At 36.4% G+C, this 14,770-nt stretch overlaps 3 protein-coding genes across 4 annotated transcripts in view; 1 reads left to right on the plus strand and 2 right to left on the minus strand.

Moving 5' to 3' along the window:
* The window catches only part of LOC135696452 (condensin complex subunit 3), a 31,955-nt gene extending 24,615 nt beyond the window's left edge, over positions 1 to 7,340 (minus strand). The window contains exons 1-6 of the mRNA XM_065215846.2: positions 6,945 to 7,340; positions 5,447 to 5,849; positions 4,785 to 5,060; positions 3,995 to 4,217; positions 3,293 to 3,421; positions 476 to 689 (exon numbers count right to left, since the gene is read on the minus strand). Of these exons, the coding sequence (XP_065071918.2) occupies positions 476 to 689; positions 3,293 to 3,421; positions 3,995 to 4,217; positions 4,785 to 5,060; positions 5,447 to 5,849; positions 6,945 to 7,205 (1,506 nt within the window). The 5' untranslated portion in view covers positions 7,206 to 7,340. The remainder of the gene's footprint in view (positions 1 to 475; positions 690 to 3,292; positions 3,422 to 3,994; positions 4,218 to 4,784; positions 5,061 to 5,446; positions 5,850 to 6,944) is intronic.
* On the plus strand, positions 7,331 to 10,098 carry LOC135696457 (protein O-mannose kinase). 2 transcript variants are annotated; one of them, XM_089112511.1, is made up of 3 exons: positions 7,331 to 7,417; positions 8,002 to 8,454; positions 9,356 to 10,098. In XM_089112511.1, the coding sequence occupies exons 2-3, from the start codon at positions 8,086 to 8,088 to the stop codon at positions 9,962 to 9,964; spliced, it is 978 nt and encodes a 325-aa protein (XP_088968637.1). In that variant the 5' UTR covers positions 7,331 to 7,417; positions 8,002 to 8,085; the 3' UTR covers positions 9,965 to 10,098. The 2 variants fall into 2 exon arrangements, with proteins under 2 accessions (XP_088968637.1, XP_065071924.2); XM_065215852.2 differs by having other exon boundaries at positions 7,358 to 7,471.
* A 161-nt stretch (positions 10,099 to 10,259) lies between these two features.
* On the minus strand, positions 10,260 to 14,723 carry LOC135696364 (uncharacterized). The gene has a single exon (XM_089112512.1). The coding sequence runs from the start codon at positions 11,329 to 11,331 to the stop codon at positions 10,657 to 10,659; it is 675 nt and encodes a 224-aa protein (XP_088968638.1). The 5' UTR covers positions 11,332 to 14,723; the 3' UTR covers positions 10,260 to 10,656.
* Between the last annotated feature and the right edge of the window lie 47 nt (positions 14,724 to 14,770).

The following is a 14,770-nucleotide window of genomic DNA, read 5'->3' on the forward strand; positions in this document are numbered from 1 at the left end:
ACTTGAGTACAAGGACAACCATGAACATCAAATTGAGAATGAAAGCAGAGAAAAACTAACAATCCAAGCATTGTTAGATTGTTAATGCTGCATCCGAAAATATTTTGCGAGTCACAATAGAGTTTTTAAGTGTGAAGTCATTCAAATCTATGTTTAGAATTCCTGACTTTTGATTACATAACGTAAAATAACACCAGGAAGTCTCTTAAAATATATATAGAAAATGAGCTAAATATGTGAAATAATTTGAAGTTGCAAATGAGTCAATGTTAGTTTGGCCTCGTTTAAGCATATTTAGCTGATTATGCACATTTTGAAGTTTTCAAGATGATATTTCAGGCTAAGTGGTCAGAATTCATACATTCTGGAATAAAAGTAGATTTTTGTGACGTCATTAATTTGAAATCTATACATGGAAACTTGCTAAAAATCGAAAGATAGAAAATGAAATTCTCAACATTTTAAGGACTGTTACCTCAATTTCCTTTTTTCTAACATCTTCAGGATTTTTAACAACCTCCTCTACAATCATTGGTTCTTTTATCTCGGCAATGAATTCAACAAAAGATTGCAAACACTTCTCTTCGTCTGTTTCTGTTTCTACAAACCTAGCCACCAAATTCTCAACCAATGTGAAAGCGGTGTTTTCGTCAAGAAACAGCTTTCGGGTAAGCGTTTGCATCTTTTTTCTAAAAAAAATCGGTAATATTTTTGGTATCGAGCAAAGACTTAAACTAAATCTTAGAGAAAAATTCAGTGTTGACTCATCCTCAAGTACGGCTGCATCTCAACTTCTAGAAAAAACGGCAATGTTATGGTGTGAAGAGTAAAGACTTTAATGCCCTGGCAAAACGACTAAACATTTCACTAAACATTTCACTCAACTTTTGTTTAGTGAAGTTGAGCGAAGTTCAGCGAGGGTGGCAAAACGTGACTAAACTTTTCACTAAAATTCACTCAACTTTTTTGAACTGCGAGCTGTCTATGACGCTGTTGGGTTGTAGGGGATTTTGCATAGGAATTTGCTTTTGGTTTACTTTGCTGCATGCACAAGCAGTGGATAAAAGTAAGAATTGGATGAAGCGACGGGAAAAGAACAGACTTTTTAGCACATTAACAACAAAGTTGACTGTTGAAGAAGACACAGTGGCGAACAACGAGATATGCAGATGTCTCATAAAGGCTTTTTGGGTCACGTAGAGACAGGAAACCAACGAAAACAGATGAAAACATTTGGATTTCCACAGCTAAAGCGCCTGCGCGATCACAACAAATGTTAAATTGGTGGCAAAACGACTAAACATTTGCTAAACAACAATAAACAACGCTAAACATTTTTGACCATGATCAAACTTTGCTCAACAACACTCAACACGACTAAACAACACTAAACAGGGTGGCAAAACGACTAGCTAAACAAAAGTTGAGTGAAATGTTTAGTCGTTTTGCCAAGGCTCAACAAAATCTTATAAAAAATCCAGTGTTGACTGATCATCAAGTACTGCTGCATCTCAACAAAAAGAAAAAAGGACGAATAACAATAAACATGGTTCTTTGCAAACAGTTTTAACCACAAAGTGACCTTAGTGTGACAAAGCATGCACAAACGTATCCCTGCCTCCTGGCCGCTCGCATAAAATTTAAGATGTTATTTCAAATCCTTGCTAACAAAAGAAACACAACAATATGTCAGAAGCTACTTTGGCATTGCTGACACACCATAAAATGTTCGGGTAGGGGTAGCAGCAGCAGCAGTACAAGTCCCTAGTCGTACTACAGCCTTAGTCTTCATGAAATTCATTCATACCCCAGTCTTCTATTTTAGGTACCGTAGTGCCTCGAATAAGCGCCACATTCAATTTTTGAGGCTCTAGGGTGGGTGCTTATTCGAGGGAGGCGCTTAATCGAGGGGGCGCTTATTTAAAAAGTAGATTTGGGTGCAAATTATGTTGTTCATTTATCTGTCTTGTTGAATTGCTTTCCAATTATGTTTTCGTTGAGAAATCGAATAAGCGCCCGTTTCTTAATGTTGAAGGATTGGCGCTTATTCGAGGGGGGCGCCTATTCAATAACTTCACCTCTAGAGTAGGCGCTTATTCGAGGGGGGCTCTTATTTGAGGGGGGGGGGGCGATTGTTCGAGGCATTACAGTAGATCTTAACTATCTTTCTAAAAATGCTGGTCAACAATTTTGAGCCTGATTCGTGAGACACTAACTTGTAGCCGGAATTTATCGTTCGTCGACATTGAATAAACTGGTATGCAACCCTAAGCCCCAATGTCTCCCTTTAGCAAAATAAATGGTAACTCTAATAATTAACGAAGCGTTATCCTATTTTCAGAAACATACAAACAGTAGAAGTGGTCAATGGTCAAGACATGTAGGCTGATGACGTCAAAGGTTGCAGCTTGTGGTGCACCAAGAGCATTTATCACTAGAGACTTTCTAGACGATTTTAAAAGCCTGTTGAAGGCCGTCAGATGTAACGGCCTTGACATTTTCTCTCAAAAAATCTCATTTTGCTAGGAAGCTGCCTCCTTTACAGGGGCTTGCTCCAGCTTAGCACGCAGCCTTAGAAACAATAACAAAAACATAAGCAAAAAATGAATGTTATCCCGCCCGCGCATCTGAGAAGCTAAGACTCCGTTGAGAACCTGCTGATGTGCAAAGTTCGCCTTTTAATAATTTATCGCAGGCTTAAATTTGCAATCATAAATTTTGTATCTTTAAGAAATTCGGATATTAAAAACCACGCAGTATGGTTTTGAGGATAACTAGAAGCCAAGAATTGCTTTGAGGATTACAGTCACATAATTCGGAAGAGGATTTCACTTTACTCACAAACGAGGCTGGCACCACGCGCTATAGTTGACCTGAGATTTAAAGCCGTGATATATGGAGCTGTCTAGTTTCCATACTGCTCGACCTGATGACGTAATTAGTTTACCCTAAACCTAAACCTAACCCTTACCCTTTACTTGAAATAATTAATCATACTAATTTATGACTATTAATAATGCTTATTTATGACTATCAGGTCGTGCAGTATGGAAACTTACTTTCTAATCATGACCTCGTTCAGCATTTTGAAGTATACCAAGCCAACCGTCTATTCAACCACCAAAATCAACTTTAGCGATTCAAGACTACTGGCTGGTTGGGCCCGCTGATATAGAAACTGTTAAACGACAGTTCATTACATGGTTCTTCTCGCAAGCATTGATTTATCTCTGGCTTTCAAGAAGTGAAAAAACGTGATGAAACTCTGAATTTTCCTAACACGAGCAATTACCTTCCAATTTCATCGGTGTAATCAAGACACCCACACAATAACAATAACTGCTGCATGACAAATTCAGCCTGCTGCACAGCCTCGTCATCTCCACCTGTTTCATCGACCAGCTTGTGATTGCTGGCAAACCTAAACAACAACAAAATATTTCTTAATATCATTCCTTTATTCTAGAAACTAAACTAGAGAAGATTTATCAATAGAAAGACAATATCCAAAAAATGACTTCACATCAAAATCTATCTAAAATACTGTAAATTTGACAACTTTCAGAAATTTTACAAAATACCAAAATAGAAAAAAACAATGAAAGGACTATTGGTAAAGTGCTATCAAGTGGGTGGCATAGAAGATTCAGCAGATGTTTACTGGTTTGGGAATACTGGGGTTGTCAAGCAAATCTAGTGGACCCTCTGCAGTCTGCATCAGACAATTAGCTGATAGACAAATTGGGATGAATCGTCATCGTGGCTTCTACTTATTTTTTCAAGTAGTTCATGGTCTACAGTAGCCCCTCAAATTCTGCCCCTATCATCCCTGACCTATGCAGAATTCAACTCTGTGTGTTCAACCCTTTTACCTAAAGGATTCCTGTACAATTCTATGGCCATTTCAAAGCCAAATGTGTTACAACTGTGGCTAGTCATTAAATCTAACACGACAATCATACTCAGAAATGCAAAGAAAAACAGAATGGTTTACCTTTCTACATAGCAACAAAATTCTGAAGCAAGAGGTAGCAATGACTCCATTAGCTCATCATTATTATCCATTGACTTAACATGCTGTGCCAATGATCTCCAGTAGATTGCAACCTCAGGCACAAGGTGATCATGTTCAATTAGTACACAGTCTGATTCTGCTTCAACTTGGGGAAGATCTCTCAGGTATTGAATATGCTTCTTGACTGCATCCTCAGTAGCATCTGATTAAAATGGATAATGATTTCAGAGTTTCAAAATGGATTATGATTTCAGAGTTTCAATGAAAAAGGGGATATATTTATCCTTATACTTGAGCTTAAGCAAGCAACAAGGATAAGATGCTGTATAGGCTGCACATCCAATTCTGTAAATATTCCAATGATAATTTAAATAATAAATGATGTGTGCGAACTATGCAAAACACAGAGGAGGAATTTAGAGTATATCTAAAATTTTATCTGAAGAACCAGTATTCAAAAGCTAAGCTAAACAAATATTTCACCCAAACATGCAGAGCTTTATCAGTGTATATACAATAAAGAAATGAGAGAAATAAAATGGACATCAACAGGTCCCAATTCTAAAGTCTTTAGCTTGCACTAGTGATGGATCTTCTTGTAATGACTTAGTAATTTGATCATGATGTGAGTTGATTAATAACCTGGTTTGCCTAATACCCTTGCAAAAAGAAAAGCCCTTGCAAAAAGGCTTGGCAAGGAGCTTAAACTGGCATTCAGTGCAAGAATGCGTCTAAAATCTCAGCAAAAATAATTAAAGAAATATCTTACTTTCAAACAAAGCCTTCAGTGCCAGAAGAGATGTTTCAGGTGAACTTTCAACATGAAGGCATTTGAGAAGCGAAGGGACATTTTCATCTAGGTCAACCAGCCAAGCTTTCAGTAGTGTACCTATACATGCCTTCTTCACAATAGCTGACCTTTCATTCAATCCATCATCAAGAAGTTTTAACCTCTGGGCAATTGTTAATGATTTTATCTTCACCTTTTCTGCCAAAACTTCATATGCTGCTTTACGTACTGCATTCTTTACATCTCTTGTTCTATCTGCAACATAAAAGAACCAGCAGAAACTAATACATTTATTTCTATAATGAACTAAACTTCACACAAATCATACTAAGTACAGTTTAAAGTACATTCAGGTCAAATTATCCAAAATTTGAAACAAGAAGTGACTAACTCAAATTGGAAAGGCACAAAAAGACATATAATTTCCAATACAGTTAACATTACTGCATAAAGGTCTCTTCAGAGCTTGTATGTTTATCTATATAAAAAAGAAAAGTGAAAATGTGCAAAATTTTTTATGATATGAGCAAGAAGTATAGCAATAATGATAGTTATGCTTCAGATATGAAGATTGCAGGACATCTCACAAGAGCAATTTATACAAGAAAACTTTTTAGCCTGCATGAAAAACGACTACTCACTAAGAATGTGGAGAAGTGTCTTGTGGGTCACAGCAATGTTTTGAAGTGCAGCTCTTCTCACATCTGGACTGCTATCTTTTTCCATCAAGTGGATAAAGGATTCAATGACAGGACAGCTGGGATCTTGAACATCCTGCAGTCTATATATGGCTTTCACTGCTTGTACACGAATGATTGGGAACTTATCAATCAGTCTTACTAGCATGCAGTCATAGACACGATTGGCAAGCTCTTCATCTATGCTAATATTGTCAGAGAGCCCGTCAAAGAGTTTGTTGATAATTTGGCAAACTCGAAATCTAACAGCTTTGGAGTGAGAGTCATGTAGGTCAAGCAGGAAATTAAAAAAGTTTGACAAGAAAGGACTCATGACTTCTTCTTCCTCATCACTGAAATTTCCATTCTAAGAGCAAATGATAAGAAGAGATGAGATCAAAATTATTTAAAAAAGAATAAAGTTCTTAACTGCAATGTTTGAATTTCTTTCAATTTTGCTCACATAGCCAGAAAGAATATATCTCCTGGTGTAAAATCAGTTGAATATGTGAATAATGGGTAAGATATGCTTAATGAAAGATTTGAAGTTTGCTAATGAATGACTGAAATTTTTTTAAAACCACACCCTTCTCATAACACAAAGTTACCTAATATAACATTGAGCACATTTTATCATGAAATGATTTTTCTGATTTTAATAATTTAGAATGTGTAGCAAGCACAAGCAATATATATCTTGTATTACAGTGGCAACCCATAATATAGTGCCAGAAACTTTACAAACCCTTTATTAAATAAGCAGTCATACTGCACTGCATATTATGGTATGGCAGATTAAGGGCCTGTTTACATGATTCTGCTTGCTAGGATGGCCTGCCTAGCTGGAATATCTCACTTAGCTGGGATATCTTGCCTTGCCGGGACACCCCAGCTACCTATAGAAACAGACGCAATTGTCACTTTGCATTTACATGGGAGCTTTATCCTGTCCCGTCTTGCCAGGATGTTTTCATCCCGTCTCAGCAAGGCAGGATATCCTGTCTGGCCAGGATAATTTTCTCCATGTAAATAGGAACAGGCAGAATAGCCCACCTTGCCAGGATGATATTGACTTCATCAATATGCATGCCTTTAACATGAGAACCATGACAAACAACTACCTCACAGATAGAAATGACAAGCGGAAATTCCTTTTCAATTCTTCACCAGGCAGTATGCTGTTGCACATATTTTGCCACCAATTCTCAGCACGACCAGGATGATACCATGTCAATAATTTAGGAAGAAGATTTTCAACAACGTAATGACTGCATTCGTTGCAGTAAATCAAAACTTATCGGTATTACGAATGAATTATCACTTCTTACTTCTTTATATTTCTTTTTTCGATTCCTATTCTAGGCAGTATATCATGACATCTGAAAAAAAATTGGTGGGTCAGTGGAATCTCAATCATTACGTCATCAACGAAATACTGCAAAACAAATTTTATAAAACTAACCTGTAATTGTTCATGAACCTTTGAAGGAGATTTATTGTGTTCTGCAACGGCAAATGCAACAATAAAGTCGATAGTTCGTTCAACAGCCGGTTCTCTTGTGTACACAACCAATGAGTGCTTAGCAAGTTTTGTGAAAGCAGCAAAGAACTCTTTCTCGTCGGTCTCATAAATCTTCTTTAGTTTTGAAACAAGATTGGCTCGCACATTCACTTTGCGCTGTGCATCAATAAAAATCTCTCGAACCCCAACATCTAACACCATTTTCAATACTTTTCTTTGTGAAATTCAAACTGAAATCGCAAAACAAAAATGATCTTCTACTTCTGCGAACTGCCAATGTTGTTTAGGCCTTTCATGAAATGGCGCGCAAAATTGTCAGTTGGTCCCCAGATCCCAAGCTTGCCACAGGGACACAGGAATGAAAATGGTCAATGTTTTGGCCTTGAAAAGAGTTCTTGAATATCTTGGACAAGGTATATTTTTAAAGTTTTTCATATCTTTGTCTGCATATTGCCTTCATTTACTTGGTAATTGTGCATATTTAAATTCAGATTCTATTATTCATTATCATCATTCATTCTACAAATTTAAGAAATTGTGGTTTAAGGAATCACAGCTATCTACCTACCTACCTAGTCACAATTTTGAAGCTGATATAAATATAGTTAATGTGGAATGCGATTCAAGTTTTTTTAAATTTTTGATAGCATACATCGTGGGAATCATGACTAGTGCTCATACTGAGATTCTGTTCTTGTGCTATGGTATACAGACTAATAATACCCTCTCAATTGTTTGCATACTACTTTTTTAATAAGCTGTCCTCAGCCTTGAGATCCTAAACCAAGGACACATATGTTATCACGTACAGCTTCAAATGAAAATGGTATCATTACCACCCTTCCTGCAAACTTTCCAACCTGCTTTGCAAGATTGTATTCATCAATTCAAATTGTAACACAAGAGTTGTTTTATTTTCTTCTTGTTATACAGTTAATATTTGCGATTTTGATTTCTTGACATAAAGTTGTTCGTCTATGAATTAAATCTGTTTCAGGTAAAATTCATAATCTGGTGGCCTTCTAATCTCAGATAAAAATGTGTTTGCAGATGTGAGTTTCACAAGAAACATTTTTTTGAAATGGAATACAAGATGAGCTTATTAATGGCAGTTTTCAACATCATCCTCCTTAATGTCAAAGTACTGGAAACTAAAGAAAATGCAGGAAAATCATGCAAAAGAGGATTTTTCGTAGATACTCAAGGCAATTGTCACAGACAGCTTAATTGTACTGAAATTGAAAAGGAACTAAAATTTATAAGCTTAATGGAAGGTGGCTATGTTAAAAATATGACTCGTGTTAAATGGAAGAATATTGATTTGGTACACAGTAAGCCTAAATATCATCATTTCAAAGAGGATTTCAAGAGTGGCTTGGTACTGTTAGAAATGCTGCAAGAAAGTCAATTTGTCCTTGATCTTGTTGGGATGTGCTACAAGCCAATGCAGGTAGATCTTTTGAAGCAATTTTCTAAACAAGGAAGATTCAAATCTGGATGTATTTATAATTATGTTTATGTTTTTATACAACGAGTGAAACACCTTCCCTTAATAAGAAAGCAAGTAAGCACGATTTTATTTTTGGACCCAGATCAGGGTTCTTGTTGTTTAAAACAGATGTGAAACTGCAACTTGTGCCCCTTGGTTTATACTTTAGAGAGAATACTCTGATAACTATTTTACAGGCCTCAAAAAGACATTTTAGTTGGCTAGAGGCTTATGGAAAGTTATCCTGAGGGGACTCTAACTTGTGATATTCAGATCATGAGCTGAATGCTTTAAACACTCATCCTCACCACCACCTTGAAAGCATGAGCAACATTTGAAAATCTTGGGGATAGTAGCAGGGCTGGCCATTTGAGGAGATCCAAGCTCTTGGCTCTTCTCCAGGTTCCTCTCAAATAGGCTCCCCTCAAATTTTTGAGGGGAGCTGCTGATTGCTCTCCTAAGCTGTTTAAAAGTTACAAATTTATCTCCTTGTAAATAATTATACCTTTATCTCTCTTCCTATATTCTAAGAATAGCACACCTGAAAATTACTACAAAAGCTGCTTACTACTCCCCTGCTAAAAGTCTCATGGCCAGACCTGTAGTAGCTATGTCAAGATTGACTTTTATGTTTAACAATTTTGACTCTATCTTTTTCAATTACAATTAAATGAGTGATACTTAACATATTCAAGCAAATTAAATCAAGAATATTGTTCAATCAAATCAGCTAGTCACTAAATCATTGCTAAAGTCAAATCAGTCATTCAGCTCATGATCTGTCTCTGTATCTGAAACTTTTTTGTAAGGATATTAACAAATTTACTCCAAGTAATCAAGCTGGTTTTTGTTTCTTCTTTAGGTAGTAACAAAGTATTATAAGCATGGATCATCAGACAATCTCCCTATTTTGTTACAAACAAAAGGACTAGGAAATTTTGAAGAACTGAAAATACAATTGCAGATTGCCAGAAGCTTCCTGGAGATAATAAACTTCCTCCATGAAGATGAAAAAAGCCCAAGAGTCATGTGTGATAGTAATGACCTACATAAAACTTTATCACAGTACCTGATTACAGATGATTTCAAACTTGTTTTAGCTGATTTGGATGCTGTGCCACAATTGGATAGAACATCAAATAGTAAAATTAAATGCGGTCACAGGCAATTGTTTGGAACATTTGTAGCTCCTGAACAATTATGGCCACATGGAGAATTAGAATTCAATGACAACATGATGCCAGGGTATGATGAAAAAACTGATATATGGAAAATTCCTGACATAATTTTCTTTTTTCTTGGAGACTTGCCAATAATGGAAATATTGAAATTTAGGTTATTTAATATTTTGAAAGAATGTAAGTCACATGATCCCACAAAGAGACCTACTGCACATGACATCCTTTATTTGTTTAAAATGGAAAGTGATAAAATGTTGATTGAAAACCATCATTTGATAGATGAGTTTTAAATGTGATCTCTAACAGAAAAATTTTTCTTCTATCATTTTTATGATGATTTTATCAACAGTTTCAAAAATGTATTTTTCCAGTAAATATTTTTCTGTTCCTGTAACACCTGTTTTTGTCAGTTTATAACATTCTATTCTTTGTTTTGTTTTACATGTTGCCTGCCATAAAAGGTGCCATGACAGCTTAGGAAATCTGTGTGGAATTGCTACTTAGCAATCCCTTCTGGAAGGCCTTAAAATTTAGATAGGTGTACTTGAATAGGAAATTCACAGAGTGAGAGAAATGCAAGAACAGTGAAATATAAGTAAACATTATAATATATTAAATAGGGCACCTAAAATAACAAAATATATCTTTACCAAAAACATCAAAGAAGCCTGAATTAAATCTAGAAGCTCTGATATTCAAAAAATTAAGCCAGTGAATTTATGGAAAATTCTATCAACAAGGAGAAAACACGGTTTTTCAAGCCTTGAATTAACTGTAAATTTCCACACAACGAGATTTATAATTTGAAAATAAATGTATCTATTGTGGCTTTTTAAACTGTACAGAGTAGCTTGCTAAAACGAAGCTATTTTCTGAGAAAAAGAACGAGGAAGTAAATATGCGAATATTGATAAGGTAGCCTTTAGAATGTCTTCAAATTTTAGCTAAGCGATGGAAAAAATTTCTAAATAATTTTTATTACCTACACAAAAATTTCTTCTCCTTTAGAAACAGTTTTAGATATGTTCTCTACACTTTGAAATTCGTGGACCCTGAGCTGGGTATAGTCTTCCATGTTGGTTCCACACTCGATTAGATAGACCATTGCTGATAAATTACCTTGGCGAAGGGCACAGTGAACGGGTGGCCAGCCATCCTTATTCTTTACATTCACATTTGCTCCGTGATTGACAAGCACTCGAATACAATCAACATCTCCTTCAAAAGCCGCCTTGTGTAGAAGTGTATCCCCGTGTTCATCTGAGAAATTCACATCTATTGATTGCTCCTCCAGGAGCTTCTCTAGCTCAGACACGGAACTCTCTGTCAATGCCGAAATCGCAAGTGTGTGAGGTGTGAAAGAGACTCCTTTTTGTTTATTAGCAAGAGCTGACCTTGCTTGGTCGATGTGTAAGTGCGATAAACGTTCTCCAGTCTCGTGACATATACCATCATCCTCATCGTAGTTCACTAAATCAGCCTTTATTTGCCTCTCAATAGGAAATCTGGCTCGTAGTTCCCTTATGAGTTTCAGAAAAGAAGGCGACCTTGACGACTTTGATTCCACGCACCTACGTGTTTTCTTCACGGACCCGAACCGACTGCCGCTGTCAGCATTACTATCGACAACTAACCTTTGAGTTGATTCTCCAGACATCACAGAACCACACTCTACTCATTGTTCAGCGCGATTCAACCTGTTTGTGTTTCATTTCGCAAGTACATGTCCTCGAGTGACCTGTTGTTATTAGAGATGCTTCGGTCGTAACGAGAACAATAATGAAGAACCAGTTGTTATGCAAATCACTTTGTTGTGTGGCTTGAACACTTGCCTTGTATATGACGAAGGTGACAAACCAACGAAATGAAACTCAGAAGATGCGTTGCATTTATCCAAGATAAAATGAGGAGCTTCTGTGCTATTCCTTTTTTATCTTGATTTGTCGTTCTTAGACAAGTAGGAGTCGATAGTGCATGCAAGGGCAAGCAAAAAAGTTGTGACCCTGCACTAAACCATGTGGGATTAACACGATAACCTGTAGAACTTCCTTATTCAGTCAAAGAAGTCCTTTGTACTCATGGAAAGTGAAGCTTGCAAAGAATGCTGGCGTAGGATATCACAACCTTTGTTCTCAGCAAGCCTTGGAATTTCCGAAACTGAATGTAAAATGCTAAACTTTTCATACATTCTTTTCTTCAATGAGAAGGGTGTTATATGAATCACGTATGGACTATATTGTCAGTGTTGTGATGAATGAATCGATTATAACATCCGACACTAACCTGAAGTCTTGGCAAAACAACTAACCATTTCACTAAATATTTCACTCAACTTCTGTTATTCAAGTTGAGCAATGATTAGCGAGGATGGCAAAACGTGGCAAACCACTCTATTCCAGGGCCCGCGCCATCGAGGGGAGGGGGGCGTGGTGGCCATGGCCCCCCACTGTTTTGCGAAGCATGTAGTTTAAAAGCTGCAGTAAAAGAGGTAGAAAGCCTTGGCCCCCAACTTTTTTAGTCTTGACCCCCCACTTTCAAATTCGCGGCGCGTGTCCCATTTTCAAGAATCGAACGTGTTCTATTCCATTCGACAAATCGAAAGGTGAATAAATGACATTCTTGTTCACCGACGCTGCTACGTCATCCGAATTGCCATGTTCTGCGTTGTTTCAGTCGGTTTACAGTCATTTTAAAGAAAACATCGTGTGAACTCAGCAAAAGTTCAACAAAAAATAAAAAAAATTATTCATGGCTAAATACTCATGTATTTCATGTAGTCCTTTCCTTCAGTGAAGCGCAACTCGTTCAAATATGTTTCGTATGTTCCAAATACAGGACATTGATTCAGCCATTCTTTTGTCCATTTTGTTCGTTTTGTCTCTTATTTCTTCGTTTTTTTAATACCAGTGCTATAACTATGGCAGCTAAAGCAACCTACTCCATTAAATCTAATTTGACAAAATCTGATCATGTAAAAGGGGCACTCGAGAGCATTTGATTCGACAAATCTGAAGCAAAACTAGATTCGACATTATCGAATTCGATAAAATCTGACCGTGTAAGAGCGGCTTTAGATATTCTCGTAGCACTCCCAGTTATCTTGTGATTTCTAACACCCCTCACTACTTTACACCCACATATTCACGCTCATTTTCTTCCCTAGGTTGGATTGCTTCCTTATCTGAATCGAACAAGCTTCCTTTTCCTTGTTATTAATCAGAATTCATTTCACTTTTTTATCAGTATCGCTTTAAACTTCAAATCATCATCACCAATAGCTACTGCGCCTGCGCAAGCGCAACAAAGGTTTAATTGGTGGCAAAAAGAATAAACATGGTCTAAACAACGCTAAACATCTTTGACCAGAATAAAATTTTGCCCAACAGCACTCGCATCGACTAAACAACAGTAAACAGGGTGGGAAAAGGAATATCTTTTCACAAAACTTTAAACTTTTAGGTAAAATGTTTTGTGAAATGGTTAGTCGTTTTGCCAGGGCTTGACCCTATACTGGTTCTTATACATTTTGCTATCTCTGCTTTGTTAAAACCACGACGAAATTCTGAAAAGAACAAGAAGACGCCCTGCAAACCTGAATGACGCGATTTAGACTTCACGGGAATTTGTAAACTTGTTTTGGTTGTACAACTTAGGGGAATTTCAAAAGAAAGTGAGACAAAAACTGTTGAATTTCAGAATTTCATTTTCTATCATATATTCTTTTCTTATGCCTCTTCAATTTCCCTTTCAGCTTTCAATGGAAGAATTAAACATATATTCAGAGGTTTCAGAGACAGAAGAAATACTTTTTGTAAGGCTCAAAGAATTTTTTTATGGGCTTTAAGAAGTTTGTTAACAACAGATGACCCAAAATGTTTTCTTGATGCCATTGTAAAGATCAGGTTGTCTTGACGAAGTAGTGATTTTCGCAAATTTATTATAGATGACACAAATAAAACGGGAAATGCTCAGTTTGAACTGAAAAACTGAACGAGCCCCTGCGAGGGGAGAGAGGTGAAAGACAGAGCCGGGGGCCATGCCCCCCACTTTTTTGCAAAACAATAAAGATTTTTTCAAAATTTTTTGTTATGATTGTTAAATTTTTCCTTGCCCCCCACTTTCCAGCCTGCGTCGAAGCCCATCATATGCCCCTGATCACAGAAAGAAGAAAAACTTAAAAACAAATGATACTAAATTGTTGACGATACTAAAATAAAATTAAAATAAAAATAATTGACGATACTAAAGGTGAAAACATAGCAACATCGCGGCTATTACCACGACAATAATACTTTTTTATTACAGCCAGATAATTTGTTGTGTTTTAACAGTCTTTTTCATTTTTGGTACTCTAATTATTAACTCATTATATTGCAGGTAATTTTTGCCGAGACTCATTATTTTTTATTTTCTGGATAATTCGAGGCTCGGGTGTACTTAATATCAGTTTTGTGTGACATGCTCAGAATTGCGGTTAATTAGCTAATACAATCTGCTCTTTTCATTGACAAGAAAGAAATTTTTTTTAAAAAAATTGATTTTTCTACAAACCTTTTATCTGAGATTAGGCATGTTCTTGCGTTGCTCTTATTTTTTGGCCAAACGAACCTAGGTATTTTTATGATGTCCTTCTAGCGAGAAAAGAGCACAACAAATGTAGGTGAAAAATATGCCAAAAACCCAATCTTAACAACAAATTAATGGGTTGCTGCGACATGAATTATATCAGTAAGTACAAAAAATAAACATCGTAGGGATAAAGGGTTATTTTTACCAGCTCTTCGTTGAAAGATCCTGTCAATGTACATTGAAAGATCTTGTCTGTGCAGCCTATCGTAAGTTGTACTTTGTTACACTCAAAGAGGTCCGTTAGTGATAACTTCATTTTATTAGTCCTAAAAATTGTTGAAAGTTTATTCGCATCAAAATACAAGACTTGGAGGCAGTCGTCATCAAAATGATTGTTTCCAACTTTCGTTAGCATCGAGTTAAAAGCACGACGATGCATCAGTGTCTTAAAATAGAAGCCAAGAGATTTCATTTAATCTGAAAGTGTTGCAGGTAATGTAGTGAAGCCTGTTTGGCGTAGCCTGTTT

Source organism: Rhopilema esculentum, chromosome 14, assembly GCF_057945365.1.
Source record: "Rhopilema esculentum isolate cy_ngs chromosome 14, ASM5794536v1, whole genome shotgun sequence".
In the NCBI taxonomy this organism is placed as follows: Eukaryota; Metazoa; Cnidaria; class Scyphozoa; order Rhizostomeae; family Rhizostomatidae; genus Rhopilema; species Rhopilema esculentum.

What these genes read in the sequence shown, in the direction of transcription:
- LOC135696457 (XM_089112511.1), top strand. Translation starts at nt 8,086, where the DNA reads ATGGAATACAAGATGAGCTTATTAATGGCAGTTTTCAACATCATCCTC. An exon ending in TGTGCTACAAGCCAATGCAG is followed by an intron (nt 8,455 to 9,355) that starts GTAGATCTTTTG and finishes TTTCTTCTTTAG; the next exon opens with GTAGTAACAAAGTATTATAA.
- LOC135696364 (XM_089112512.1), bottom strand. Translation starts at nt 11,331, where the DNA reads ATGTCTGGAGAATCAACTCAAAGGTTAGTTGTCGATAGTAATGCTGAC.